The sequence below is a fragment of the Leuciscus leuciscus genome, assembly GCF_965113295.1.
Source record: "Leuciscus leuciscus genome assembly, chromosome: 1".
Classification (NCBI taxonomy): Eukaryota; Metazoa; Chordata; class Actinopteri; order Cypriniformes; family Leuciscidae; genus Leuciscus; species Leuciscus leuciscus.
Window position 1 is genome coordinate 49626297 of NC_138725.1, and position 27251 is coordinate 49653547.

At 37.0% G+C, this 27251-nt stretch overlaps 1 protein-coding gene across 3 annotated transcripts; it reads left to right on the forward strand.

Annotated features, from left to right (window-relative positions):
* Positions 1 to 290: 290 nt before the first annotated feature.
* Positions 291 to 26287, forward strand: nsfa (N-ethylmaleimide-sensitive factor a; the record flags this gene model as incomplete). Of its 3 annotated transcripts, none has more annotated exons than XM_082179772.1 (21): positions 291 to 427; positions 11656 to 11741; positions 12828 to 12927; positions 13412 to 13451; positions 13540 to 13706; positions 13794 to 13901; positions 13987 to 14062; positions 14157 to 14312; positions 14492 to 14691; positions 15112 to 15277; positions 16967 to 17041; positions 17142 to 17329; positions 17425 to 17520; positions 17644 to 17800; positions 18440 to 18573; positions 18695 to 18761; positions 21093 to 21172; positions 21332 to 21466; positions 21771 to 21884; positions 22292 to 22347; positions 25130 to 26287. In XM_082179772.1, the coding sequence occupies exons 1-21, from the start codon at positions 416 to 418 to the stop codon at positions 25149 to 25151; spliced, it is 2235 nt and encodes a 744-aa protein (XP_082035898.1). In that variant the 5' UTR covers positions 291 to 415. The 3 variants fall into 3 exon arrangements, with proteins under 3 accessions (XP_082035898.1, XP_082035897.1, XP_082035899.1); XM_082179771.1 differs by lacking the exon at positions 25130 to 26287 and adding an exon at positions 22502 to 23800; XM_082179773.1 differs by lacking the exon at positions 25130 to 26287 and having other exon boundaries at positions 22292 to 22351.
* Positions 26288 to 27251: the final 964 nt, after the last annotated feature.

Genomic DNA, 27251 nt, shown 5'->3' on the forward strand with positions numbered 1-27251 from the left:
TAAGTAATTCAGATTCTGAGTTTAATAATAAAATAGAATTTGTATTTAGATTTGTTTTTATGATCTGAATCATGGCTGCAACAAATTAAACAAGCATGCAATTGCAATAAAGCAACCAACTGATAACAGTAGCAATATTTTTTGTAATGTAAATGTTTATTGCTTTACTGGAACATTTTAAAGAACGCAGTTTGCCATGCCGGGATGTCACCGACTACGCGATGGCATAAAGAACTGTTGAGCCAACCGTTTTTAAAATGAACTGTTCAAAAGATTCGATTCGATATGAGTCAGACTTCATATGGCTAGAAATCCTTGCGCATGCGCAGCTCCCGCCTGTGTCGCTGTCCGCTACTGAAGTGCTGCTCTAGTACTGCTGTGTGAAACTCTCCCGAGCAGCATCACCAACGCAAACATGGCGACCCGGGTAAGATATGCTTCCATTTCAATTATTCAACGAATAAGCGCAATTTTATTAGTAATTAGCACTGAGTTGAAATTTAACACAGTATTTCACCACAATCGCTCTCGAGAACAGCGTTAGCGTCCCTTTAAAAAAAAAAAAAAAAAAAAATCCAGTTTGATGCCAGCTAACGTACTGTCATCTTTCCTCAATGTAACCTGCAATACAGTAGCAGGTGGCGAAACGGTCATTTCTGAACACGATTGCAGCGATATTGCTGGTGTTTGGCTTACTTTGTTATTCATAGCATGCTAACAGTGGCTACGCACAAGAATTCATTCGATTCACATGACGTCACTGTAGCTTTGCGCCGCCATCTTTGCGACCGCCGGTCTCAGTAATGCCTGCAATATGTTGTGCAGTTGGCTGCAACAACAGCCTAAAGAGGAACCCTGAACTGGTATTTTATTCTATACCAAAAGAAGAGAGAATCATTTATTTAAAAGACTTGAAGTCTCATGTTGGTTTGTGGTTAATTATATTTCCATTATACTCTCAGTGGCCAACATTATACAGACAGATATCGACAGATAATGTTTTGTCTTCATTTTATTGTTGGATCTGTTTAAATGCACTTTATCATGGTAAGTTAGTAAGATTTGGGGTTGTTTTGAATATAACTGTTTGTCTGTCTGTTAGTACCTACCTAAATCTAAGAAATATTTTTCTGAAGTTCATAAAGATATTGTCTTCGTCACATGCGCTTTAGATGTTATTTTGTGTAAGTAACGTTAGCTCTGCAGACGATGCATAATATCATCCTTGAAATGCATATTAAAGGACTAGTTCTTCCAAAAATGACAATTCTGCCGTCATTTACTCACCTTCATGTGCAAACCCTTAAGTTTACTTTCCGTGGAAGACAAAGGGACATTTTTGAATATGTAGCCTAATGGAGACTCTTCTTGTCGATGTAATGAAAGTGAATGAGTAACGTTAGCCTACTGGGGGCTGTCACGCAAAAAAAATAAAATAATAAAAGACAAAAAAACATCACAAAAGTATCATAAAAGTGATCTAATACGACTCGTCCGTTATATTAATATAGTTATTTATTCATATGATAGCTTTATGTGACGAACAAACTGCAATTTAAGTCGTTATATTATAATCACTGATGACCTTACCTCTTGATAGCTTTTAATCGCAGCCGAATCGTGAGTGAATCATTCAAAAAGATTCGACTCGAAAGATTCTTTCATTTCGATATTTGTGTGTATTAAACCTTCTCTCTGTAATTGAACATCTGTTCTTTCGGACAGATATGGCAGTATTTGATCATATTCGGCTGATGTCTCTGGCTGTGCTGATGGACGGATTAGATATATTCATTCATGCTGAACAGCTGCAGATTCATAGATTCATTCATGACATCGCCTCGACTCTCATGAACGCGCGCCATGAAGCTCTATGACTTAAGTATTTCTATATCATGAAAGGCCAATTGGGGCAAGTCTGGGGCAGATAATAATGGACTAAAGAAAACTGGGGGTAACAAATAAGGATCGGAGCCTAAAATATAATTTTTCTCCAGGTATCTCTGTCTCTCTCTCTCATTCAAATGGGCAGTTTGGGCGGCCATACCGGGCGAGTCGGTCGCAAATATGGCGGCGTTCTATTTGTTGTGACGTCGGTGGCATCTATGAATATACGGGAAGCTACGCACAATAATAATAAACTTGCATGAGTAGCTGCTACTCGAATCTCGGCGGTGGCACGAGACTTCATTTTCTAGAATTTGCATGCGTCGTAAAATAGAGGTGATTGGTTGTTTCTAGCCTGAGCCCATCGGTAAACAGGCATAAGCTTAAAATAGAACCGAAGCGGTTGTCCAATGCTGTAGTCCATCGATAAGGTACTAGATGAACAGCAGGCGGCTGTTTTATTATTAATTATTTCGTATCGTTGATACAGATGTATGTTTACAGCAGAATGTTGCGTATTTTCTGCTGCAGAACGCTGTCATTAAGAGTGAAATGACACGAATGTGCTCGTTCAGCGGATTTAACCTTGACATGGCTCGCGTAATGCTCACATAAGCTCATCACACCACAGTGTTTCTGCTTTAAGAGCTCGAGATGTATAACCTTGAGTAAGCATATCCCGTCCAAAATGATGCATTCTCTTCAAAATGTCCACAGAAACGCATTGCTCCCTCAATACGAATATGTGTTGTGCGCAAAGCTACAACACTCTCTCTCCTTGCTGCAGGATTGGGCGCTATAGGTGGCAACGGGTGCTTTGCTTGTCATTGTGACCAAAAAGAAAAGGGGATAAACTGATACTTCAGTGTCTCATTTGGGCACGTGTTTAATTTTCTATTTAGCATTTAATGCTTCTACACCCCATATACCTATTATGTTTGATTAATATCCCTTTAGTATTTGGCTTGATTGATTATTTGTAACCATAATTCAAATCCTTCCACTATATTGCAAGCATTTTAAGATTATGATATTCATGCAATCTCCTATCAAAATATATAACTACATATGGAGAGAGGTTAGAGTGAAAAAACCTGCCAGTGAAAAAGCAGGTGAATCTGATTTTTCAGAAATTTTTGAATGCCTGTCACCCACCCACTATCAGCTGTAAGAAAATCTGAACAAAGATGAGTCAGACAGAGTCAATTGTTTATTAAGAGGCCCATCATGTTCCCTGGTGTGATTCTACTCAAGGTTGAGTAAATCAAGATGATAATGAATAGAACGAACACTGGAACATAATCTGTTATTCAGATTGATTTAGCTGAGTTATCAATGTCAGCAGAATGACTTATTCATTCACATGACTTTTGATTATGATGAGATTTTTCTTGTAAGCTGCAATGATCAAACCAGACCAATCCAGACAAACGCTGTGTGGGCATCCGTCACCCACAGAGTTCAGATCAGTGTTAAATTATACCTAATACTTTCACTGCCGCCTTGGAGAGTATATATGTGAATGATATACAGTCCGGTTGTGTCTGTCACAATGCTGTTTAGATATATGTGAGATACAGTGGTTTCTGCTCAACATCTGTTGAAGCTTCTTGCTTCTGCTTGTACAACATACATCATCTCTATTGAATCAAAAAAGACTATAAGATAAATATTTTTATATAGGCTTCTGTGTGCAACAAAAAGTGGCCAGAGCTTTGAAATAACTGCCAAGATCTAAAGTTGATTAAAATCGAATGAATAATTTACATTATAGAGAAATCCGCATCAGTCGTAGCTCTAGTTAAAGGCCATGCATGACAATTATTTTTATCGTTGTGTGTCTGTTGATCTCAACTTTGTGATCTGTGCCACTTATGAATTGGGCACGTGAACTAATAATGCTTAATCATACCCTCAGCGTGGATAAAGCCATTAGCTGGTTATTGGGCTGTTGGATTCAGTCCTGTGGCAGGGCGTCCTCTGTGCAGTCAGGAGTTTTTTCTAAACTCTATTGATCAGGCTTCTCCTCATTTCTCATTGAATATCTCTCAAGAGGCTCAACCTCATTAAACATGGAGAGTAGGGCTGCTTGAAATAAATTCTTACCCAGTACACTCACTGACAAATGACATGGCATGCAGCATTTTATTTTGTTTATTTAGCAAAGAAATACACTGCAGCGTCTTTGTTTCAAATCTTGGTGAGATTTTGGGGATAGAAGAAAATAGTTTCTTTTTGTAATGAATCCACTTGAGGCAAGTTGAACTGAACCCATGTACAGATTTGCTTAACAACACTTTTTCAAAACAAATGCAAAATAAACAAAGGCTTGACTTGAACCATGACATAAACATGAACAAAGCTAGACACCAGACAATAGGAACATGAGGGCTATATTACAATACATACACAAAGACTAATGACCTAACAAGACACACCTGATAGCAATGAACAATGAACCAATGACAAAACAGAACAGAGAACCACATGATTAGAACAACCAATGAAAAAACAACACATGAAGCACATGACACAATCACATGAGGAGCCAGGAAAACTCATGACATGAAATGGGAAACATGACTAAGAGAAATTCAAAATGAAAGACAAGAAAACATGACCAAAACCAAATAACAGGCATGACATGTTTCCTCTTCTGTTTCGGTATCAAATGCACTATATTAATATGTATTTTAATATTTGCATGCTTTTGAAAGAATGCTGACCAAGGCTGCATTTATTTGATCAAAAATACAGTGAAATCAGTAATATTGTGAAACATTTTTTACAATTTAAAGTAACTGTTTTTATTTGAATGTATTTTTAAAATGTAATTTATTCCTGTGATGTAAAAGCTGAATATGCAGTATCATTACTCAGGGTCCTTGAAATCATTGAAAGTTTGTGAATCTGAAAAAAAAAATGCCAAGGCCCTGGAAAGTTTTAGAAAATAAACATACATAGATACAGCTCCTTGAAAGTGCTTGAATTTATTTTGTGCAAGAAGTTTTCTAAAAAAAAAATCCATATTATTCCCTCCGGTCCGCTAATGTGTTATTTCGCCAACACTTTGTGGCCTATGCATATGCTTGCTTGATTTACGCTAGTTATGCGCATTTACACGTTACGTTAAGTAATTCCCGCGTGAGGTATTTTGTGTTGTACATTGCCATGACGTTCATCCGCGCAAAACTGTAACAATGTATTAACAAGGTAACACGATGTAACCTTGCTCTCACTTGAAATGTGTCCCCACATTAAGTCCTTGAATTTGAGGGTATTGGACCTGGAAAGTCCTTGAAAGGTCCTTGAATAGGGGTTATGCGGAACGCCCAACGTTCGAACCGGAAAACAGGTATAAGCATTTCCGGTTTGCACTACCTTACGCATCTGCAGCAGTAGGTGATCTCTGAGGTAACTTATTTTTCGCTTTTTTAGAAAACAAATCTTATTTCTGTTTTAATTAAAATGTCACGAATGCTTAAGTATCAGAAAAATTTTTTTTAGAAAAAAAATAAAATGCAGTCTTCATTTGATTGTTTTAATCGTCTGCAAGCAAATATAAAAGGTTAAACTACTATGATAGCATACAAGTCTAAACTAACTTGCTGATAGTTAGCTAACTCTACATCGGGTGCCATTAGCAAAAGCTACATACTAACTTACATACCTTCATAATCATGAATAAATGAGGAGGCGTAAACGTTAAATCCTTTATCTAACGGAGTACTCGGGGGTCTGGAAGTCCGTTTAGCAATACGATGTAGGCCTACATCTGAAATGGATAGAATGGGTAGCTCCTGTAAACACCGGCTATAAAAGGTCGCCATTCCTACGCTGTGTTTACCTCAGTAGCTGACGACCGGAAGTAGTTATATCTGTTTTGTAGAACCCGGAAGTATGTTGCGCATAACCCCTATTTGAAGTTAACCAAGGTGTGGGAACACTGATTACTCTTTATCGTCAGTCTTCAGTGTCACATGATCACAAATCATTCTAATATGCTTATTTGCTGCTTAAATATTTCTTCTTATTATCAGTGTTTAAAACTGTTGTGCTTCTTAATATTTTTGGAAACTCTGTATTCACTCAGTATTCTATTCTGTTTAAAAGAAAAAAAAAAAATCTGAATTTTCAGCATCATTACTCCAGTCTTCAGTGTCACATGATCCTTCAGAAATCATTATAATATGATGATTTGCTACTCAAGTAACTTATTATCAATGTTGAAAACATTTGTGCTTCAATACTTTGCATTCATCATGCATTCATACATTCCTATATACCTATAAAATTTCTGTTCTCACTAAAGTTTTTCTTTAGTCTCTCAACTATCATGATGGCTTATTTGAGTGTGTTCACATATGATATTCTGCATGTGCATTAAACCCTATTATACTACAGGGCTGTTGAATGCTTGAATCTGATTGCTTGATGAACGTTCTGTTGTCAGCGCTGCTCTGACGATTTTGTCAGTAAAATAGTTGAACAACTTAAAAGCTACATGAATTTCTCACTAGCGAGGTAATAATGGCATTGTTCTTGGAGAAAATAAATGTAGTTTATGGCCGTTGCTGCCTAAAACGGATGAGAGATGCACAGACTCAGGTAATTCACACACGCTTAATTTCTCTCTCTCTCTCTCTCTCTCTAATAACTACATTAATAACTGTATTAGTCTGCTATCGTGGCTCAATTCTCCATTACTAGCTCTAAAATGGCATTTTAGAATTAACAATGGAGGCTTGGGATGAGAAGAAATTAGTCCTACACACAAGAGCGTTCTATGGACAAAAGCCTGACAAATGTCCGGAAATACATGATCTGAACAATGCTTTGAGGTGTGGTAACCACAGTATAAGTGCAATAATTGACTCGGGGCCTTTGAATTATTGAAAAATTATGCATTCTTTTTCTAAGGATTCAACTGCCCGTCGTCAGTTATTCCTTACTTAAACTCTTCTCCTTTAAAATGACTGGAAAATGTACATAAATACATTTCCCTACCATATCAAAGGTTTGGTTTGCCTGTGATTTGCCTTTGCTGCTCCTTCAAGCACACACGCAGTTGATCCTGATTCTGCTCTGCATGCTGCCTCATGCTGCACACTCTATTGTTTCTCGACCACATGCAGTCTTTGGCTCAATGTGGTGCTGGCTGTCTCAACTGTTTGTCTTATGTCCTTTTGCTCTCCCTCTTGCTTGCGTGCATTCATTGGCCCCCAAGGTTTTAATATTTTTCAAGGTATGTATGCTTTCCGAATGCTCTCTGCCTCCGCTTGTCTCGCTTGCCATATTGAGATGTTCGCTTCACTTATACTAGCTTTCTGCTCACCCTTAGTGTCCTGAGAGCTGACAGGCTGTAACCTGTTGCTATGTCCCTTCTGGGTTGCAACGGCTGGAGGGATCGCTACAGCGGTACAATGCCTAAACTGCGTCACAATGCCATCGGCATAAACCGATAACAACTCAAGATCATCTGCCTGTGTTCTCACTCTCAGGACAAATAAAGGTTCATTTGAGGTTGAACACTAAAGGGCCAACTATAACGACTGAATGTTGTGAGGGCCTGTGGTGGGTTTAAAGTGCATGCTGGCAGGGAGCCATGGATTATTGCTTTTCTGACTTGCAACTAAAGTAGGTCTAATTGCCGAACTGCTCTTCGTTAACCAAATTATGTAAGCCTGTTGAGTTAACAACACCCAGACTTTGAATCAGATACAAATCCTCAAAAAGCCATTTAGTGTCCTTTAGTTCTGCCTTCTGGCCTCACGACTGGAATACTATTATACAGCCATGATACAGCAGAAAAAAATGACAATTCTTATTTTTATGGAATATTCCAGTGTTTATTATAAATGATTTATCTGTGCATTTTTTTTTTTTATCTATAATCAAAAACATTAACCTCCCCTCCTTCTTACTACGTCATCTGTTCTCGACTCTGATGATGTATTCACTGGAGTGAGCAACCTGTCAATCATGATATTGCAGAAATTGCAAAAAACAGCAACTATTCAAACATTGGATATATCCTACATTTTTTACACTTTGCTATATGTCACAACAGGTAAAAAAAGAAGATTATCGCAACTTCTGTTTCATGCTGACTTTAGTATCACTGACTACATTTACATGTGCACAAATAATGTGATTATTTCACAGTAAGATATTTACATGACACAAACAAACCCCTTTACTCCCGTTTACATGCACTTTTCAATATTGTGGTTATTTTTCCTGCCATTATTTACATATAACTGACATATTATTCACACATAGCCCAGTGTACAGCATAAATTATGAACTCGTATGCAGCAGGTGTGTCACTCGCAACTGTTTTAATCTACTTACATCAAATGCAAATCATTTCTATGGGCGTATTGGATTTGTGTCTTTATTTTATGATGTTTTTGACCAATAGTATACTGCATTATATTCATGTCGCACAACGTTGTCAACATGAACTCAGTTTCTTCAGCACTCCAAAATTGTGATCCCTTCTTTACCACTATGTCAAAAAAAAGAGTCATCCATGTACGTCAGAAGCATCTGGGCAAAAATGTTACCTTAAGGGGTACAACAACTTCTCACTGGGGCAGTACACAACTTTGTAACTTATCTTTCCCCAAAAATGTCATAGTACCTTAGAGTTAATGTCATGTATGTTACTGTACCATACTGCACAGTGACAAGGCCCTTAAAGGTAAGATTTGTTTGCAATTTTTTATTTCTGAGAATGCACATTAGACATATCAGAGTTTTTTTCTCCATCTTGTGCTATTCTGTAGGCAAGTGTTCCTCATACAGAAAAGCATTGCCGTGTTGTTCAATTGTAACCATTGCAAAAGAATAACCTTATCGCCAGAACCTTTAGGATAATCGATACAAAATCTTTAGGATTTCAATACTAAATCTCTGAAATTTCTCTGAAAATGTGCCAAGGACTGTGAAACATTCATGAGTCATTTTCTTTGTCTGCATTTTCTAACAGTCTTTTGTTCCATTTTGTTAATTAAATCATTATTAATTGTTAATTAAATTTTTTTTGGCTAAAGATTCCATAGAAACCATGGAAACACCAAAGATGCTTTAATATATAATGCATTTGAACCTTTATCAACAGAAAACGAATCATTGTTATATAGCTCAAGACGGTTAGTCTTATTGTTTGAATCTCTTGATTTCTTGATTTACCACGGGTAACATGTTTGTACCATGCCTCAGAGACAACACTATTCTGTCAACTGGCTAACATAGCATAATCAAAAAGAGCTTTATTTGTAACAGTAAAACAGAATTTTCTCCACCATACAATATATTTTTTAATGTATTGCATACCATTTAGCAACACAAGTCATCCAGCTTTTATCTAGCTTACTGCAATGTGCAACAAGTGTCTCATACCAGCCACCAAGCGAATTCACAGAGTAACGTTATAACAACATTCAACACACTAAAACGTATTTTAGTATGATTGTTTTGACCAAGTAAAACAGCGCTGCGTAAGTAACCTGTGTGAGCAGGGCTGCCAACTTTTCTGTTTAGCTTGGTGTGAGAATTATGGATGGGGTGGTGAGGGTGATTTGGTTCATAAGCTTGCGATTCGATTCTGATCTTGGTTCAATATCGATTCATTTGGCTAAATATCAGGTACAGAAGGGTCTACATGTTAATATTTCTCAAGGAAACAAATCTCTCAACTAATGCTGTAAACATACAGGGAAACCTGTCAGCTGGTATTATTGTTAAAGGTTACAATTAATTTCATTCTTGGCTGTCTTTCATTCAAAACTCATTCTTATTCAATTGATATAGTGCGGTTTTTATAATAATGTTATAATATTTTTTTATAATATAAGAGTAAAAACATCATAAATATGTAATATAGTGCATATATTTAGCAAACTGCTCCTCTCTAGAGTTAATTTTTCTAGCTAACATAATGGTCTTTGAATGGTGTTACATGTTGTTCACAATAAGCTGTTTTATTCACGTCTTTCCAAGGTTGAAACTCTCATTGAACGATTACATGAGAAATTATGCATTTCAGTAAGCTGTACTGTATCTTTCAACTTACTTTCATGATGTTCATTCATGTTTATTTGGTGCTATAACTAGTAATAAAGAGAAACACAGATCGGTTCACGTGCCGCATGAACTGAGGCTCTTGCAGCGATTTGTCACGCCACATTTGTTTGAATTTTGTAATAAAATTGACAGAATTTGAAAGCTGAGACTTTGTTTGATATCAAAAGTAACCTGTTCTGTCTTGTCTGTCGACACGCTGTCGACACGTTGGCAGCCCTGTGTATGAGTAGTAATTCAGCACTTGCGGCTGTTTTATTAGACTGAAATAAAATAATGCGAATTTAAGTGATCTAACATAAGTTTAACAAAGTTCAAGTTCAGGGAAAAAGGGGGGCGGACATTAAACGTAACTTTAAACGTAAAATAAAAATAAGCAACAAAAACTAAAGGAGTGGCAGCGTCTGATTGCGGCATATACGCATAATAAAAACAGCAACATAAAATGTCGCTTGCGCCCTGTTTCGTACCACACTAACGCTAATAAAAATTTAATACACTAGCTCATCCATGAACATAATTTCTGCCTGAGTCCCTCTCGTTGGATTGCTTTCCATCGGCTGTGGAGATGAATGCGATAACTCCCATGATTCCACGCTCATTCACTGCATCATCAAGCTACGCCTTTGTTATTGTTTTGAATAAGCGACCTCTAGCGGCGAAACTTACATACTGTGCTTTTAACTAACGTTAACACACTAGTTTTTTGTAAATCTAGCTTTTGTTCTATTAATCTTTAATTGTTTTCACTGAAGTTTTCTATTCTTGTTCAGTCAGTCATTATCTTTCTTTCTGTAGCACTCTGTTCTTTTCATGTACGCAGATGGGAACAGCATGCAGCCCTTATTTTCAATTAGCTCTCCTTGTTTTTTTTTCTGTTGTAGTCTGTTTTATTTACTGTTCTTTGGTTGGTTGCTACAACCAAAGAAGGAACAAATAAAGCTAGAACACCCATGAACCCTCACTGTTTGCTTAAACTAAATTATTTGTCTTAATGTTTCTCATTTTACCCATCCTTAACACATTAGATGACTGGTGCTCTTAATCAGATTAATTTATGATTATATTTTTTGAGACTGTTCCCTGGCCTTTTTGTTTGTCGCCTCATCTGCTGTTATCTAACATTATTATGCCTAGACCCTATAAAATGTTATTGGTTTGGGGTTTGTAGGATCTCTGTTGCAATAAAACATGATGCATGTGATGCTGGAAGGAATGTTTAGATGAGGTCTTGAAAGAGCATTAAACGAACAATCAGTTTGCACAGTAGAAACAGCTTTCCATCTTGCTATTTTACACCATGGGATTTACTATTTTTAAAATTCAGCAGAGAATCATGGGAACTCCATCATATGGTGTGGCTTAAATTTTTCGTGAGAAAGAACACCCAGTGAGCTAATATAGCAAGATGCATAAATTAAAGCTGAAGTGTGTAATTTCTGTGGCACTAGCGCCACCAAGTGGAATTGTAAAAATGACCGTTCTCAAACAGGTTTCCCCCCAAGTCTCTGCATATTAGGCTAAGTGAATAGAAGAATATATTTTAACCAGAAATTACACACATCACCTTTAAGCTTCAACATCAATAGCCAGACGTTTTTCTCATGTCAATTTCTGCCTCTCGTTGTCTTACTCTCTCTCTCTCTCTCTCTCTCTTTATTATTATTTGTCTCTGTGCAGACGATGCAAGCCGCTCGATGCCCGACAGATGAGCTGTCACTGACGAACTGTGCTGTAGTTAGTGAGAAAGACCTGCAGTCTGGACAGTGAGTATTCACCCACACTACAGACCTTCACAGATTTGTCACGGTTGCACACGGAAGCTATTCAAATGAATTATTATTATAAATGTTATATTTAATATAGTATAGGTTTGTAATAGCTAAACATACTAAACATGCCTTATAAGGGTGAAAATGCTCCTAAGAAAACCTCCAGGAGCAAATAATGCCCATTAATAAAAACATTTCAGCCACAGACCCCGAAGTATTTATTGTGGAATCTTTTCAATCTAATGCAACATGAAGTACTCAATATCCTTTTGAGGATTTATCATATTAACACTGTAGAGAAAGTTTCAAACATATAATTAATGCTCCAGAAGTAGAGCTGATGGTTTTCTCTTGGCTTCAACTGTGTGTGTCCTTGGAATGCTGAATAAGTCCTGACGTTAACTGAGGCTGACAGAGTCTGCCGCAGTGCCTCTTGCTGATGCCTCATGTCCAAGAATATATCACAGCATGATGGGTGATTTGTGTGGGTTTGAGTTGGCATATTGATGTTAATGTGTGATGTAAAATGACATATACTGTATTTTTTGTTGCATATATACTGTGTATATATTGTAGCGAACAGACTCTTTATAATTGTTGTGAAATTGCTGTTTTATTTTGCACTGGTAGTAATAGGGTTAGCGCGGTGAGTTCGAAAAAAGGCCGGTATAGAGAGAGCAAGTGAGTTAGGCTGGTGCGTTTGTGTGCAGTTTTTCTTGCGTTCCGATTAAAGGTTCAGAAACGGAGCCTCCCTTGTCTGTCGTTCTTCAGACGTTACGGTTACAATATATAGAATTGAATAAATTGACATGTGACATAACCCTACTAAAAAAAGAGGCATTGTCAGTCACACATATAATCCCATCCCATCATCCCATCAACATCAACTAATCTCGGATTATGGTGTCTAAGGATTGGTGCAGTTGTAATCGTGCTGTGTACTTGACTGGAAAACTGCCTTTTTACAGGTTAATAATGTTCCCGGATAAAAAGTCACCGTAGTTTATGTTAAACATCATGTTTTTTGTTTTGTTTTTTACGTTGCTGTAGAAGTTTAATCTTTTCTGCATCTCTCTCCAGGCATGTGACTGTGAGGACAACACCCGCCCACAAGTTTGTGTTCACAGTGAAGAGTCACCACTCTGTGCTTCCTGGAACCATCGCTTTCAGTTTGCCACAGGTGCAGGATTACCGCCAGTATCTTTTACTTGTGATACAAACACAGCAACAAACACTCCAAATACAACATTTTACCCCAAAGAACAACTACCAAACAAATTTAAAGGGATAGTTCAGCCAAAAAAGAAAATGATGTCATCATTTACTCACGTCACTTCATCACTCATGCCGTTCCACACCTGTATGACTTTCTTTCTCCTGTGGGACATAAAAGAAGATGTTTTGAAGAACACTGGCAACCAACCCTTTGGTGTTCATTGATTTGTATGAACAATTTTTTTTTTCCAGAATTTCTTCTATTATGTTCCACAATAGAAAGAAAGTCACACAGGTTTGGAACAACATGAGGGTGTGTAAATGATGACAGAATTGTATTTTATCTGTGAACTATTCCTTTAAGTATTGATAATCAGATAGTTTGCTTGTATTTTTATGGACGTTTTGCAATTTTATTTTATTCATTCTCTTCTCACTTATTCTTAAAGAGGAAATGGGCAGGCCTGTCCATTGGACAAGATATCGAAGGTATGTACGTTTCTTCAGAGGAACATTTGCAACAAATAAACAATGTTTAGATAATCAAGTAATCAAAAAATGTTTTTCCTCATTTCAGTGGCCAACTACAACTTTGACAAATCCAAACAGTGCATTGGTGCCATGACCATTGAGATTGACTTCCTGCAGAAGAAGAGCACCGACGCCAATCCTTACGACTCAGACAAAATGGCTGCCGAGTTTATCCAGCATTTCAACAGTCAGGGTTTCTCTGTGGGGCAGCAGGTCAGAGTCGCATCACAAAAACTGAAAAAAGAGAATGATGTTTAATTATACTCGCTAATTTTTGGTCTTGTGATTTCCCTGTCATAGCTGGTCTTCAGTTTCTGTGATAAACTCTTTGGCCTAGTTATCAAGGATATTGAGGCGATGGACTCCAGCATACTGAAAGGGGAACAAGCATCTGGCAAAAAGCAAAAGGTATTGTCATTTTAATTTCATATAAAAATAACATTCCAGTAGTTAATTATTTAATTATTCATTGTTTCGACATCTAACTATACAGATTGAGATTGGTCTGTTGATTGGAAACAGTCAAGTGATCTTTGAAAAATCAGAGAGTTCATCTCTTACTCTAGTCGGTGAGTTTTATCACACTTGAAAATTTGTTTCTTATCATATAAACAGCCTTGTAACTCAGCGCTAAATCTTACTCTTTGTCTTCCTGCTCACCAGGCAAGGCCAAGACCAAAGAATCCCGTCAGACGATCATAAACCCTGAATGGAACTTTGAGAAAATGGGCATCGGTGGTCTAGACAGGGAGTTCTCAGATATCTTCCGCAGGGCCTTCGCCTCACGAGTCTTTCCTCCAGACATCGTGGAGCAGATGGGTATGTGCTGTCTTTACTTTCCATTTTGGTGTTATCTTGTAAAAAGTATCCATTCACCAGAACAGTCCATTTATTTTGATGTTTGTAATCAGTTATAATAAACGCCTTACTCAGATGCATTGATTGTGGATAATGTGTTTCGGGGAGTGTCTGTTCTAAATGAGTTGTTTCCTCTTCAGGTTGTAAGCATGTGAAAGGCATCCTGCTCTTTGGTCCTCCTGGCTGTGGTAAAACACTGATGGCCAGGCAGATCGGTAAGATGCTGAATGCCAGAGAGCCAAAGATAGTCAACGGTCCAGAAATCCTCAACAAGTACGTGGGTGAATCTGAGGCCAACATTAGGAAACTGTTCGCAGATGCTGAGGAGGAACAGAAAAGGGTGAGATGACAAACTTCACTCAAACGCATAGACTTAGCTTTAATTATCCTGTCCTCACCACACAATACATTATTGTACTATAGTGTCTTTGTTACACATGTTACATGTACTTACTGTTGTAATAACAGTAAATTATGCATAATTACATGTAACCAGGGCCTAGAACTAACTTTTTGCCACACCTGCCAATAGCCGGTGACTTAAGAAAATTTACCGGCCAAAAATATTTTTACCGCCCATGAAACTGGATTTTCAGGCTGGACAAACACTAATTATAACCTTATCTCTATAGTAAGTACATATTTTTAATCAATATTACTCAGTACTTAAGGTGTAATTACACTGTAACAAGGACACCTTAAAATAAAAGTGTAACCCTATCTTCTCTGTCTTTATTATATGTCTGTTTTTTGTGTGCAGTTGGGTGCTAACAGTGGTCTACACATCCTCATCTTTGATGAACTGGATGCTATCTGTAAGCAGCGTGGTACAAGTGCCGGAAGCACAGGTGTGCACGACACTGTGGTCAACCAGCTCCTGTCAAAGATCGATGGAGTGGAGCAGCTCAACAACATCCTTGTCATCGGTAAACATCAGCTGCTGTTCTGTTTGCAATATTTAGTTGGAGCTCTATGGAACTCTAAATCTATCATTGCGAACATTTTTTATAATAATTATAATAATGTCATAAACTGCTCTAAGACACGAAATTCAAGGATTCAAACGCAATAGTTTATTTAAAAGGGTAATCCACAATCGTAGTCAAGAAACACAATCGTAGGCAGAAAGTCATAAACACAGGGCAAGCAGTCCAAACCATAACAGGGCACAGGAACACAGGGTAAGCAGTCCAAACCATAACAGGGCACAGGAACACAGGGCAAGCAGTCCAAACCATAACAGGGCACAGGAACACAGGGCAAGCAGTCCAAACCATAACAGGGCACAGGAACACAGGGCAAGCAGTCCAAACCATAACAGGGCACAGGAACACAGGGCAAGCAGTCCAAACCATAACAGGGCACAGGAACACAGGGCAAGCAGTCCAAACCATAACAGGGCACAGGAACACAGGGCAAGCAGTCCAAACCATAACAGGGCACAGGAACACAGGCAAGCAGGTCAAATCCACGAGAGACAGGCAAATAGTGTAAATCTGAAAACAGGCAAACAGGGTCAAAACCAAAGGACACGAAACCACAGGAGTGCTCAGAAATGCAGTATGACACACCTGGGAACAATCAAAGAACTAATCAACAAGAAAAACTACAAATGACTACAAAACATGGTGCAGAACAGGACATAACAAAAGGTCACTCAAGACCAGGGGAATACAGGCTGGGATTATGACAAATAATAATAATAATAATAATAATAAAATGTTTATTATTAAAGTTCAAGTTTATGGCAAAACTGATGTGAGTTTTGAAAGAATGTATTGATTACTGTCCAAAAACAATTTATTTAGTTTTATAATAATTGTTAAATTATTAAACTATTTTGAAATTATTTTAAAAGTTACTTTTACTTTTAAAATATTAATAATAATAATAATATTAAAGTTCATTGCAAATCTGATATAAAATAAATGATTGATTACTGTCCAAAAATATATAATTAACTATAATACTATTTTAAATAATATTATTAATAATAAATAATAACTATAATAGTAATAATAATAATTGTTGTTATTGTTATTATTATTATTAAAGTTACAATTTATGGCAAAACTGATGTGAGTTTTGAAAGAAATGATTGATTACTGGCCAAAAACAATGTATTTAATTTGATTATAATAATAATCAAATTATTATTAATAAAGTTAAAGTTATGTGAAAACTAATGTGAATTTTGCCATACACCTAAATAAAATATTGATTACAGTCCAAAAATATTTTATTTTGTTTTATAATAATTATTAAATTATTTATAATATATATAATAATTATTTAAAAAAAAATGTATTTAAAAAGTTTTTAATATTTTATAATAATAATATGTTTTATGGCAAATCTAATGTGACTTTTAATTATATAGTAATAATAATAATTATTGTTGTTATTATTATTGTTAAAGTTCAAATTTATGGCAAAACTGATCATAATAAATTATATAATACTACTAATAATAATAATAGTAATATTATTATTAGATTACTGTCAAGTTTTTATGTTAAGCATAATAAAAGTCACTTTTAATCTAAAAGTCTAGTCTAATTATCTGTTTATTTGTTTGTTTTCTTCTAACTTGTGCTTTTATCTTTTTCTGGAAGGCATGACTAACAGGCCTGACCTCATAGATGAAGCTTTGATGAGACCTGGCCGATTTGAAGTAAAGATGGAAATTGGTAGGACCTCAAAGACTTGCCCTTTGTTCAAAAAGAAATACTGTTCAAGAGAGTCTCCATCTCTGTTTATTCTCACCTATTTGTCTGTCTCATCACCCAGGTTTGCCAGATGAGAAGGGCCGTGTTCAGATCCTGAACATTCACACATCTAAGATGCGAGAGTTTAACCTCCTGGCTTCTGATGTGGATACTAAAGAACTAGCTGCTGAGACCAAGAACTACAGTGGAGCTGAGCTGGAGGGCCTGGTCAGAGCTGCCCAGTCCACTGCCATGAACCGCCACATTAAGGTGCCGAGTACTGTAGAATGATCTGTGCATGCCTTATCAGGGATATTGTACTTCCTCATTTGAAAGATCTAAACTCATGTTGAACTCTATTCCAGGCCACATCTACTGTAGAGGTGGACATGGAGCGAGCAGAAAAGCTACAGGTCACTCGAACAGATTTCATGACTTCCTTGAATAACGACATCAAACCTGTAAGTATCTGCCGTGTTGGAACAATTGTATGTTTTCAAGAGCAGAATGATTTCAGAGTTCAGAGAATCATATGTTATAGCTGAATTTGTCAAGCGAAACCATGTCATTTTGTCCCTTTTTAGGCTTTTGGCACTAACCAGGAAGACTATTCCTGTTACATCATGAACGGCATCATCAAGTGGGGTGATCCGGTGACCCGAGTGCTGGAGGACGGAGAGCTGCTGGTGCAGCAGACTAAAAACAGTGACCGCACTCCACTAGTGTCGATGCTTCTTGAGGGTGAGGTTGTTCTCACAACTGTTATGCTAACATTACAAAAATGTGTTTAATTCCCGGCTCGAGATCCTTTATCAATCCTGTTCCTTAAGGAAATTGATTTTGAACGATAACATAAACCTTCAAAGACAGACCTACTGTGAGCTATGAGGTTGTTAATCCATGGTATTTGCTTCTGCTGAAGCCGTCAGCCTGCATTATTTCAGCTTATTTTTTAAGTAATCATGTTAAACAGTGGAATTCCTAGTGAAAAACTACATTACCCATGATGCTGTACAGAAGATTACACCACTCAGTGAGTCGAAAATAGCAATTTGCTCCAAAATTGCTCTTTAGTCGATCTCCTCGCATATTTTCTTAAAATAACTTCAAATAGATTGTTTTTATACATAATATGTACATTTTTATATTTCTCTGGATTCTGCTGTTTGCAATGCCTCATGGGATTGTAGTTCTTTTCCTCAATAAAAGCGTTAAGTGCACAGTCCTTTACCTTTGTCTTTTTGTCAAATTGTAAAACCTTTTTAGCTTCAAATGACTTACTACACTATTTTAAAATCCCTATGGGAAAAGTTAATGAAAAAATACTTCTGGATCTGCTGCACTCTGTTGAGTCCTGACACATCCTGTTTTTGCCCTCAGGACCTCCTCATAGTGGAAAGACAGCCCTGGCCGCCAAAATCTCAGAGGACTCGGAGTTCCCATTTATTAAGATCTGCTCTCCAGACAAGATGATTGGCTTCTCAGAGATCGCCAAATGCCAGGCAATCAAGAAGGTTAGTGGTAACGTGTGCTTATAAACTGTAATATAATATATTAACAATATGTAATATATTCACATGACTTCTCAAAGGCAAAGTTGTTGCATTGTTAATTATTGTTAAAATTTCTTCTAAGGTCTTTGATGATGCTTACAAGTCTCAGCTCAGCTGTGTTGTGGTTGATGACATTGAGCGTCTGCTAGGTTAGAGTTTATTATTTAACTTTGTTGATTCTGTTTGCTTAAACTAGGGCTCTTCAGCAGCGGAAACTGCCAGTTATTGTTTCATTTCGATCAAATTTTTGTGAAGAAATAAAAAAGAACATATGTGTTAAACATGAATACAATTTTAATTAAAGCTGCAAGCAGCATTTATCGGGGTTCAAGCAGTTAAGGCCTTTAAGGCCTTTAAGAACAAAAGCATCAAAAGTTATTAAGTTTTATTTAGCAAGCATTTAACCACTGACATATATGATGGAAAAGACCATTTACAGCCAATACAGGCCATTTAACATAGGAAATATATGGTTTTCAAAGCTTTTTGACAGTTATAGCACCTTTTTGCCTGAGTCTTCTTACAGTCTTGCCTGATCTCCACCACTTTTATTAGTAGTACTCAAAGTGTGCCCATATATATGTGTCAAATTTATTGTAAATATGTAATTTTGATAAGGAGATTAGACAATTATATCCAGTGGCGTAACGAGCCAACACCGGGCCCTTAAGTAGGATTATCAAGGCGGGCCCCTTGATGACGCAATTGATGACATTGATGAAGCAATGTCCGCGAGTAGGCTACCATGAATAGGGCAGGATATGATCATACACAGCATATAAGAGATGAGATGACTAACAAAATCAGGAGGAACCTACGCTCACCAAAAAAAACACAAAAAAAACCCCACTGGTGACAGCGCACCATAACACATTGTTAGGCCTAGGTCAAAATACATAAAAAAGATGCTCTCTTACATTATAGCGGGATTTTCCGTGTTTTCACGTCACATTTTAGTATCACCTCAGCTCGCCCCAGCTCGCTTAGAACCTCGCCGGAGGTGGTACGAAAAAAAGTACCTGGAAGCAGGTACAGGTACAACTTTTACACAGTGTACTTTTTCCACTGTGTAAAAGTTGTACCTGTACCTGCTTCCAGGTACTTTTTTTCGTACCACCTCCGGCGAGGTTCTAAGCGAGCTGAGGCGAGCTGAGGCATCAAAATGATCCATGGGTGAAATTGATTGGATTTAATTCATTTTTTTGTCAGTTCCTATCATAATTTTAACATTTTGGCGTTATTGTTTAGCTATTTACCTATGTTTTCAAATTTCCTTTGTTTTTTTGTTGTTGTCTCGATCGGACTAACGGCTTTGAAGACACTGCGTGCCAATTTTCAGTAGACTAACAGTTGGGTGCGCTTATAGCTATTTTCATGATTTTTTTCACTGTTATAGCGCCAACAATTGGCCAATTGTCACGATTTTTTTCATGTCAACTCAGATTGAGCTTATGAACATGTGACCCAAGTTTAGCGAAAATATCTCTTTCCGCTCACAAGTTATAACCATTTTATAGTGCCACCAAGTGGACAACTGTCATGATTTTTTTTCACATGACCTCAGAATGAGCTCATGAACATGTGTCCCAAGTTTTGCGAAAATATCTCTTTCCGTTCACAAGTTATAACCGTTTTATAGTGCTACCAAGTGGCCAATTGTTGCGATTTTTTTCAAGTGATCTCAGATTGAGCTCAGGAAGACGTACCCCAAGTTTAGCAAAAAAATATCTTTCCGTTCACAATTTATAACCGTTTTAGTAAAAGTGGCCCTGGTGCCATCAAATATTTTGGTTCCCCTTATCGAGCGTTAATTGAAATTTTTAATTGTTTGGATGATTATTGATTGTCAGACTCCAGAGAATATTCCTGCAGTGGTTTGGTTCCGATCGGGCGAAAAACCTAGGAGAAGTTTGCAAAAATAGGTTTTTCAAAAAAATGCAATTTACTCGAAATTGGCGCCTGAAGGGCGAGCAAATCTGAGATAGCCATTTTGTCCGCCTTGAGCCAAGGATTCCAACGATATAAGACACTTGATCCTGGGACAAACGGTCTAAGAGTTATGAGCAATTTTGAACTTTTGGTTGCTGTAGCGCCACCTATGGGCCAATCGGTGTCATAATTTGATAACCTCTCCTCGATTTTTGTACTACCATCTGGCAAAGTTTCAAGGTTCCAGCTCTTACGGTTTGGGCTGCACGATGCGTTTTACGGCGGAAGAATAATAATAAAAATCAGGACGATTACAATAGGGTTTCAGCACTTCGTGCTTGAACCCCTAATTCATCTAAAGGTAACAAGCAAATGTTTTTTTTTTCCTTCCAACATGATACACAAGTATGATTATGAACTTGTGAATTTATGTGGTGAAGTGCTGAAGACCCCTGGTTTTAAAAATGTGTCGTTGCTTGTTGGAATGACTTTTAATGTTACATTATTGTACACTATTAACGGTATACTATCATTCATGTGTGGTGAAACAGATTACGTGCCGATTGGACCGCGATTCTCCAACCTGGTTCTTCAGGCCCTGTTGGTTTTGCTGAAGAAGACTCCACCTCACGTAAATTCTAATGTTTTCATATAGGGGTCATTTATGTGCATTTGTAAATGTGTATCACTCTTTTTCCTGTCTCTGAATGGATTTATCCATGTACTTTGGCCTTGCGCGCTTGTTAGATTATGGGCATAACACGTCTGGTGTTCTTCTTTTCATCTGAAGGGCCGTAAGCTGCTGATCATCGGTACCACCAGCCGTAAAGATGTGCTGCAGGAGATGGAGATGCTGGATGCGTTCAGCACCACCATCCATGTGCAAAATATCTCCAGTGGGGACCATCTGGTTGAAGCCTTAGAGGTGAGACAGAGCGGATGCGGAGGAAAAGTGCTATATATAAATAAATAAATAAAAATTACAGCAAAAATAATAGTATATATAATAGAAGAAATAATGAATTAAATAAATACTATTGAGATGCATAAAAGCAAGAAACAAGGCTGTTATTTCGGTATTCTAGTTTATTTATTTAATGCTGTTTCAGTATTAGCCAGTAGAGGGTGCTATTTAACCACACTGCAAAAATGATGGCACAATTTTCCTACTGCATTTACTTGCATAAAATGTTATCATCATACTTACCTTTTTTTCTGTTGTTTACAAGCTCCTGGGCAGCTTCACAGATGCTGAGAGAACCACCATTGCCCAGAATGTGAAAGGAAAAAGAGTTTGGATTGGCATTAAAAAGCTTCTCATGCTTATTGAGATGTCTCTGCAGGTAAGCGTCAGTGGACTGTGCTGTTGTTTACCTCAGACCGACGCGAGACTAAGTCTGTAAATACTATTGTGAAGCATTAAGAGTCACCCAAACCCTTTAAATCTTTAGAATTTATTTCTACTAGAAGCTATCAACCTTGCAACTTTGCTTTGTTGATTTGTCTCTTCATGTTGCCGGAGGTGTGGACTAGAAATTTAATGAGCTCAAGCAGTTTCCAACCGTCTAAATAATTCAATTCATTTTCTATGCTTTTTATAGCTGTTTCATGCACAGAAGGATCACACACTACATCTAAATTACTGTCTAGCAATCTCATGAGCTCACTTCATCTCGTGACTGACACATGCAGAGAACCAAAGCGAAAATGAAAGTTTATTTATAGCACGTTGTGTTTACTCTCTTCTCAGATGGATCAGGCGTACAGAGTCAGCAAGTTCCTGTCTCTGCTGAAAGATGAGGGAGCGTGAGTACTTACCACTACAATAATAAGTTTCATATTTGTCCCAACAATGTCTTCTAAAAACAGTATTGGCACAGACTCATTGGATCACAAACCTGATGGAGAGTTACACTGTTTTTTTTTTTTTCTTCACAAATTTGATTTTGTTAATTAACAGGCTGGATGAAAACAATCACATCCGAATTTAAGTCTCTCCATGAAAAATGATGGTAAGGGTGTTATGGTATCTAAGTGTGTTGTACTTAGAGCCATTCGAGTAGTTGCTTTGAAATATCTTTACCCTTGCGTTTACCCTTAAGAAACCTGAAAACCAGTTTCCTGTAGCAACTCCAAACAAGCTAGAACCTGATGTCTGTGTTCATATGTTTTTTTTTTTTTAATCTGCTTTAAACATTAAAATGTTACAGTTTAAAAGTTTGGGGTCAGTAAGATTTTATTTTTTAAAAGAAATTAATACTTTTATTTAGCAAGGACGCATTATATTGATCAGAAGTGACAGTAAAGACATGTATAATGTTACAAAAGATTTATATTTTAAATACAGTAAATGCTGTTCTTTTAGAATTTTTTATTTAACAAAAGAATCCTGTAAAATCACAACAAATCACACAAATTTTAAGCAGCACAACTGCTTGATGGACTCCAAGACTGGAGTAGTAATGCTGAACATTCAGCTTTGCATCACAGGAATCAATTACATTTTAAAAATGAGAATGAGAAAGTTATTTCACAATATTAATGTTTTACTGCATTTTTTGATCAAATAATTGCAGCTTTGGTGAGCATAAGAGACTTCTTTTAAAAACATTGAAAAATCAAACCGACCCCAAACTTTTGAATGGTAGTGTATAATAGATTAATTCTGTGCTCATATCTTACAATTAAGTAGGCGGTTATAGGATTATACATGCATTCTGTGTAAGCTAGTGTAAGCTAGTGTTTCTTCCTGTCCAGCGCCTGTAGAGGTCAGACCTTTCCAATGTGAATCATCGCAGATTACATGAACAAGTGATTCATTCTGAAAGTCAACATGAAATGCTGGAAACTCATTTTACTTCTATAATCGGACACATTTTTAGTTGAAACAGGATATTCAAGAAAAGGGAAGAAGAAAAAAAGTATTTCCCACACGTGCTAAAATAATGTGCACATTATATAATTATTTCTGTGGTTTGAGTTTTTATTAAAGGGTTAGTTCACCCAAAAACGAAAATTCTGTCAGTAATTACTCACCCTTATGTTGTTCCAACCCCTTAAGACTTTCTCATCTTCGGAACACAAATTAAGATATTTTTGATTAAATCTGAGAGCTGTGTCACTCCTCCATAGGCTTCTCTGTAATTGAAACTTGCCAGCCCAGAAAGTTAGAAAAGACAATGTTTAAAATAGTCCAAGTGACTACAGTGGCTCAACCATAAGTTTATCAAGCGACGAGAATACTTTTTGTGTGCAAAAACCCCCAAAATAACGACTTTATTCAACTATTCATTTTCTTCTGTGTGGGCCGGCAAGTTTCAATTACAGAGAAGCCTATGGAGGAGTGATCCAGCTCTCAGATTTAATAAAAAATATCTTAATTTGTGTTCCGAAGATGAAGGGACATGAGGGTGAGTAATTACTGACAGAATTTAAATTTTTGGGTGAACTATCCCTTTCAGGCCAGTTTTCATATGTTGATGCATGTTTAAATAAAATATTTGCTTTAATCAATTAAAATGTTAGTTTCATTAACTAAAAATTGCAGAGTAACGGTCAGATTAAGACAGCTGAAAATTAATGCATATCACAGGATATTGATATTGACTAGGATATTTTACTAAAACATTTAAGATACTTTACTTTACTATATAACATATATACTATATACTATATAACAAACCAGAAATGATTAAAAATTAACACTGAATAGTGGGAAGTGGGCATTACATACCAGAATAGAGCGAGATAGTTAAAGTAGAGAAGAAACAGAAGTAGTGACAAATCTTTTCTTCTGTATTATGATGTGTAATGGATTGTATGGTATGAGACAGGACTTGGTTCTATCCTGTTGATTGCATTTTGAGATGTGGGCATGATTCCACTCGAAAATGAATGCAAGCTTGCAGTTGTTTGTAAGAAAGGGGCGGTGTTTGAGCAGAATAAATGATTGGAGATGTCTGGCATACATCACCAGAGAAAAGTCTGTTGTTTCACCCAAAGATCAAGATCAATAGGCCTCACATGAATAATAAAAATAAAAATAAATAGTGTGAATTTTCATTACATGCCGACTTTTAAGAATAGAAATGGAAAAAGTATGAGGGCTTAGGCATGGTTATGGATAACGTAAAAGTTTTTCATTTAGAACAGTGTGCCCCAATCATGCACAATAATAGCGATAGCAACTTTATTTATATGGCACAATTAAAACAACACAAGTTGACCAATGTGCTTTACAATGTCACAGAGAAAAAAGAAGAGAAAAAAGCATCACATAGGCAACACATATTATAAAATTATCACTGATTAAATAATAAGAGTAGGAATGTGCATTAAGAAAGAAAGCAGGGTTAATTCTGAATTCATGTTGACTTTATTTATTAGAAAACCAGTCAATATTGGTAATGATTGACTTTCAGATGGCAGCCATCAAAGTCACAGAGTCTGTGTGCCAGAGCTTGTCTGTAAATTTGGACTGTGCCCAAACAGGGGTCTGAGGTGAAACCCCAAACCAACCGGCATACAGTACACGCTCCCACAGAGTAAACACTCAGCGCCTCCTCACGCTCCATCCTTCTCTCTGCAGAGATCGTGGTTTCTACGAGTAACAGAAGACAGGAGAGCAGGACGTTTGCTGTTTCTTATAAATGGAGGTACATGATGCCTTCTGCATGTTCCCTTGGCAACTACAAGCAAACTCCACCCAAACGACACCCTCCCAATACTGATAACTGGACGGCAATCACACAGCCGTCCCCTCATACCAAACCAATATCAAATATAGTCTTGTGCTTTGTGTAATATTTCTGTGCGCTGTTTGTTTATTAAACATCCGTTTCAATCTACCCAAAGCCATGAAGATGTAAGAAATCTGATTAAAAAAATGTATATATGCTGCTGGTTGCAGAACATATCTAGTGAATCTATATCATGCAACATGTGAATCTTTAAGTAGGACATAAGAAAGCTGTTTGTGTGTGTATATAGTGAAGATGAGCCGTGCTGTTCGTAGTGTGCATATGCAGAACCCTTCCTTTGTGATTGTGTTGTGGTAACACAAGAAGACAATATATAGATCACAGTGTTATTTGATATTGTACATAGGTTCAAAATATGACAATTCTATTTGTTTCATTTGTTTCGTTTTGAAGTTACTGTGTCAGAGCTGGTAATATTTAGTGAGTATATGTAAACTTCTCGACTGTATGTACTGTATGTGCGTACTAGTGTTCGAGAAGCCAGCACTTTTTTTTTTAGATCAACCTTGAGTTCTACAGTGGATTGATAATCTGTTGTGGTCACTACATGAGTGTCTGTTGGTGTGTGTGTGTGTGTGTGAGTGAGTGAGTGAGTGAGTGAGTGAGTGAGTGAGTGAGTGAGTGAGTGAGTGAGTGTGTGAGTGAGTGAGTGAGTGAGTGAGTGTGTGTTTTAATGAATAAGGCTACAGAGTGAACTAGTTTGTGTGGCTGTATTGATCTGTGTAAGTATAGTGTGTGTAGATATTGTTTTTGAAATGACTATTCATGAATATATTGTTTTATGTATTTATTTTGCCTGCCCAGTCATTCGTATAGTTTATGTGACCAGTGTTCAATGTCCAGAGCTCTTTGATCTGTTATGACTATTGGAGATGTACGACCAGATGCAAAATGTGTTACTGCAATAAAAAAATAACAGGCTGCCAGTAAAAGTTTACTCCTTTTTGTGCTGTTGAATATTCCTTCCATTGCTGTGCTAGTAGCCACAACAACAGTGATTTGCAGTGTTAATAATGCATTTAAATAATAATAAATTTCATCTTTTTTTTTTTCTTTTAATAACTATTGTTTTTATTGAGAACATGTATTGTTTTGGAATGGAGAACATAACATCTGGAATCAAAGGTTTAATACAAGCAGCTTTGTCATAATTATGGAAGAAATACTGGAAATATTTCATCTATTGTACAACGGTCAGTTCCAGTCTTCCCATTTGATTCCAGCAGCAATGAGACTTTTCACAGTTTGTGTTATTCTATAACACTGTTTCATCGATACACCAGTAGGTGGCAATAAATCACTTTTTCATGCATGAGGGATTGAATCATTCAATCTCCCAATTTCTTTCAATCTTTGAGATTTCTTTCTTCTGTTGAACACAAAAGAAGATATTTTGAAGAATGTCGGTAACCAAACAGTTGACGGTAGCCATTGACTTCCATAGTAGAAAAAAAAAATACTATTGAAGTCAATGGCTACCGCCAACTGTCTGGTTAACAACATTCTTCAAAATATCTTCTTTTGTGTTCAACAAAAGAAAGAAACTCATACAGGTTTAGATCAACATGAGGGTGAGTAAATGATGACACATCATTTCAGTTTTGGGTGAACAATCCCTTTAAGGCTACCTCTATATTTTGCTGCGTTGAGCTTTCCTTCTACTCTGAGGAGTCCCCCAGTCTCTGTCACTGAAGAACACCACACTTTACCTCTGGGATGGTATTGTGCTGGTGATGAGCAGCGCCTGGTTTCCTCCATACATGATGTTTGGAACTGAGGTTCATCAGACCGGAGGATATTGTTTCTCACAGTCCGAGAGAGTCCTTTAGGTGTCTTTTTGTAAATTCCAAGTGGGTTTTCATGTGTCTTCACTGAGGAGAGAGTTGAGTCTGGCCACTCTGCCATAAAGCCCAGATCAGTGGAGTTTTGGGGTGATGTTTGTCCTTCTGT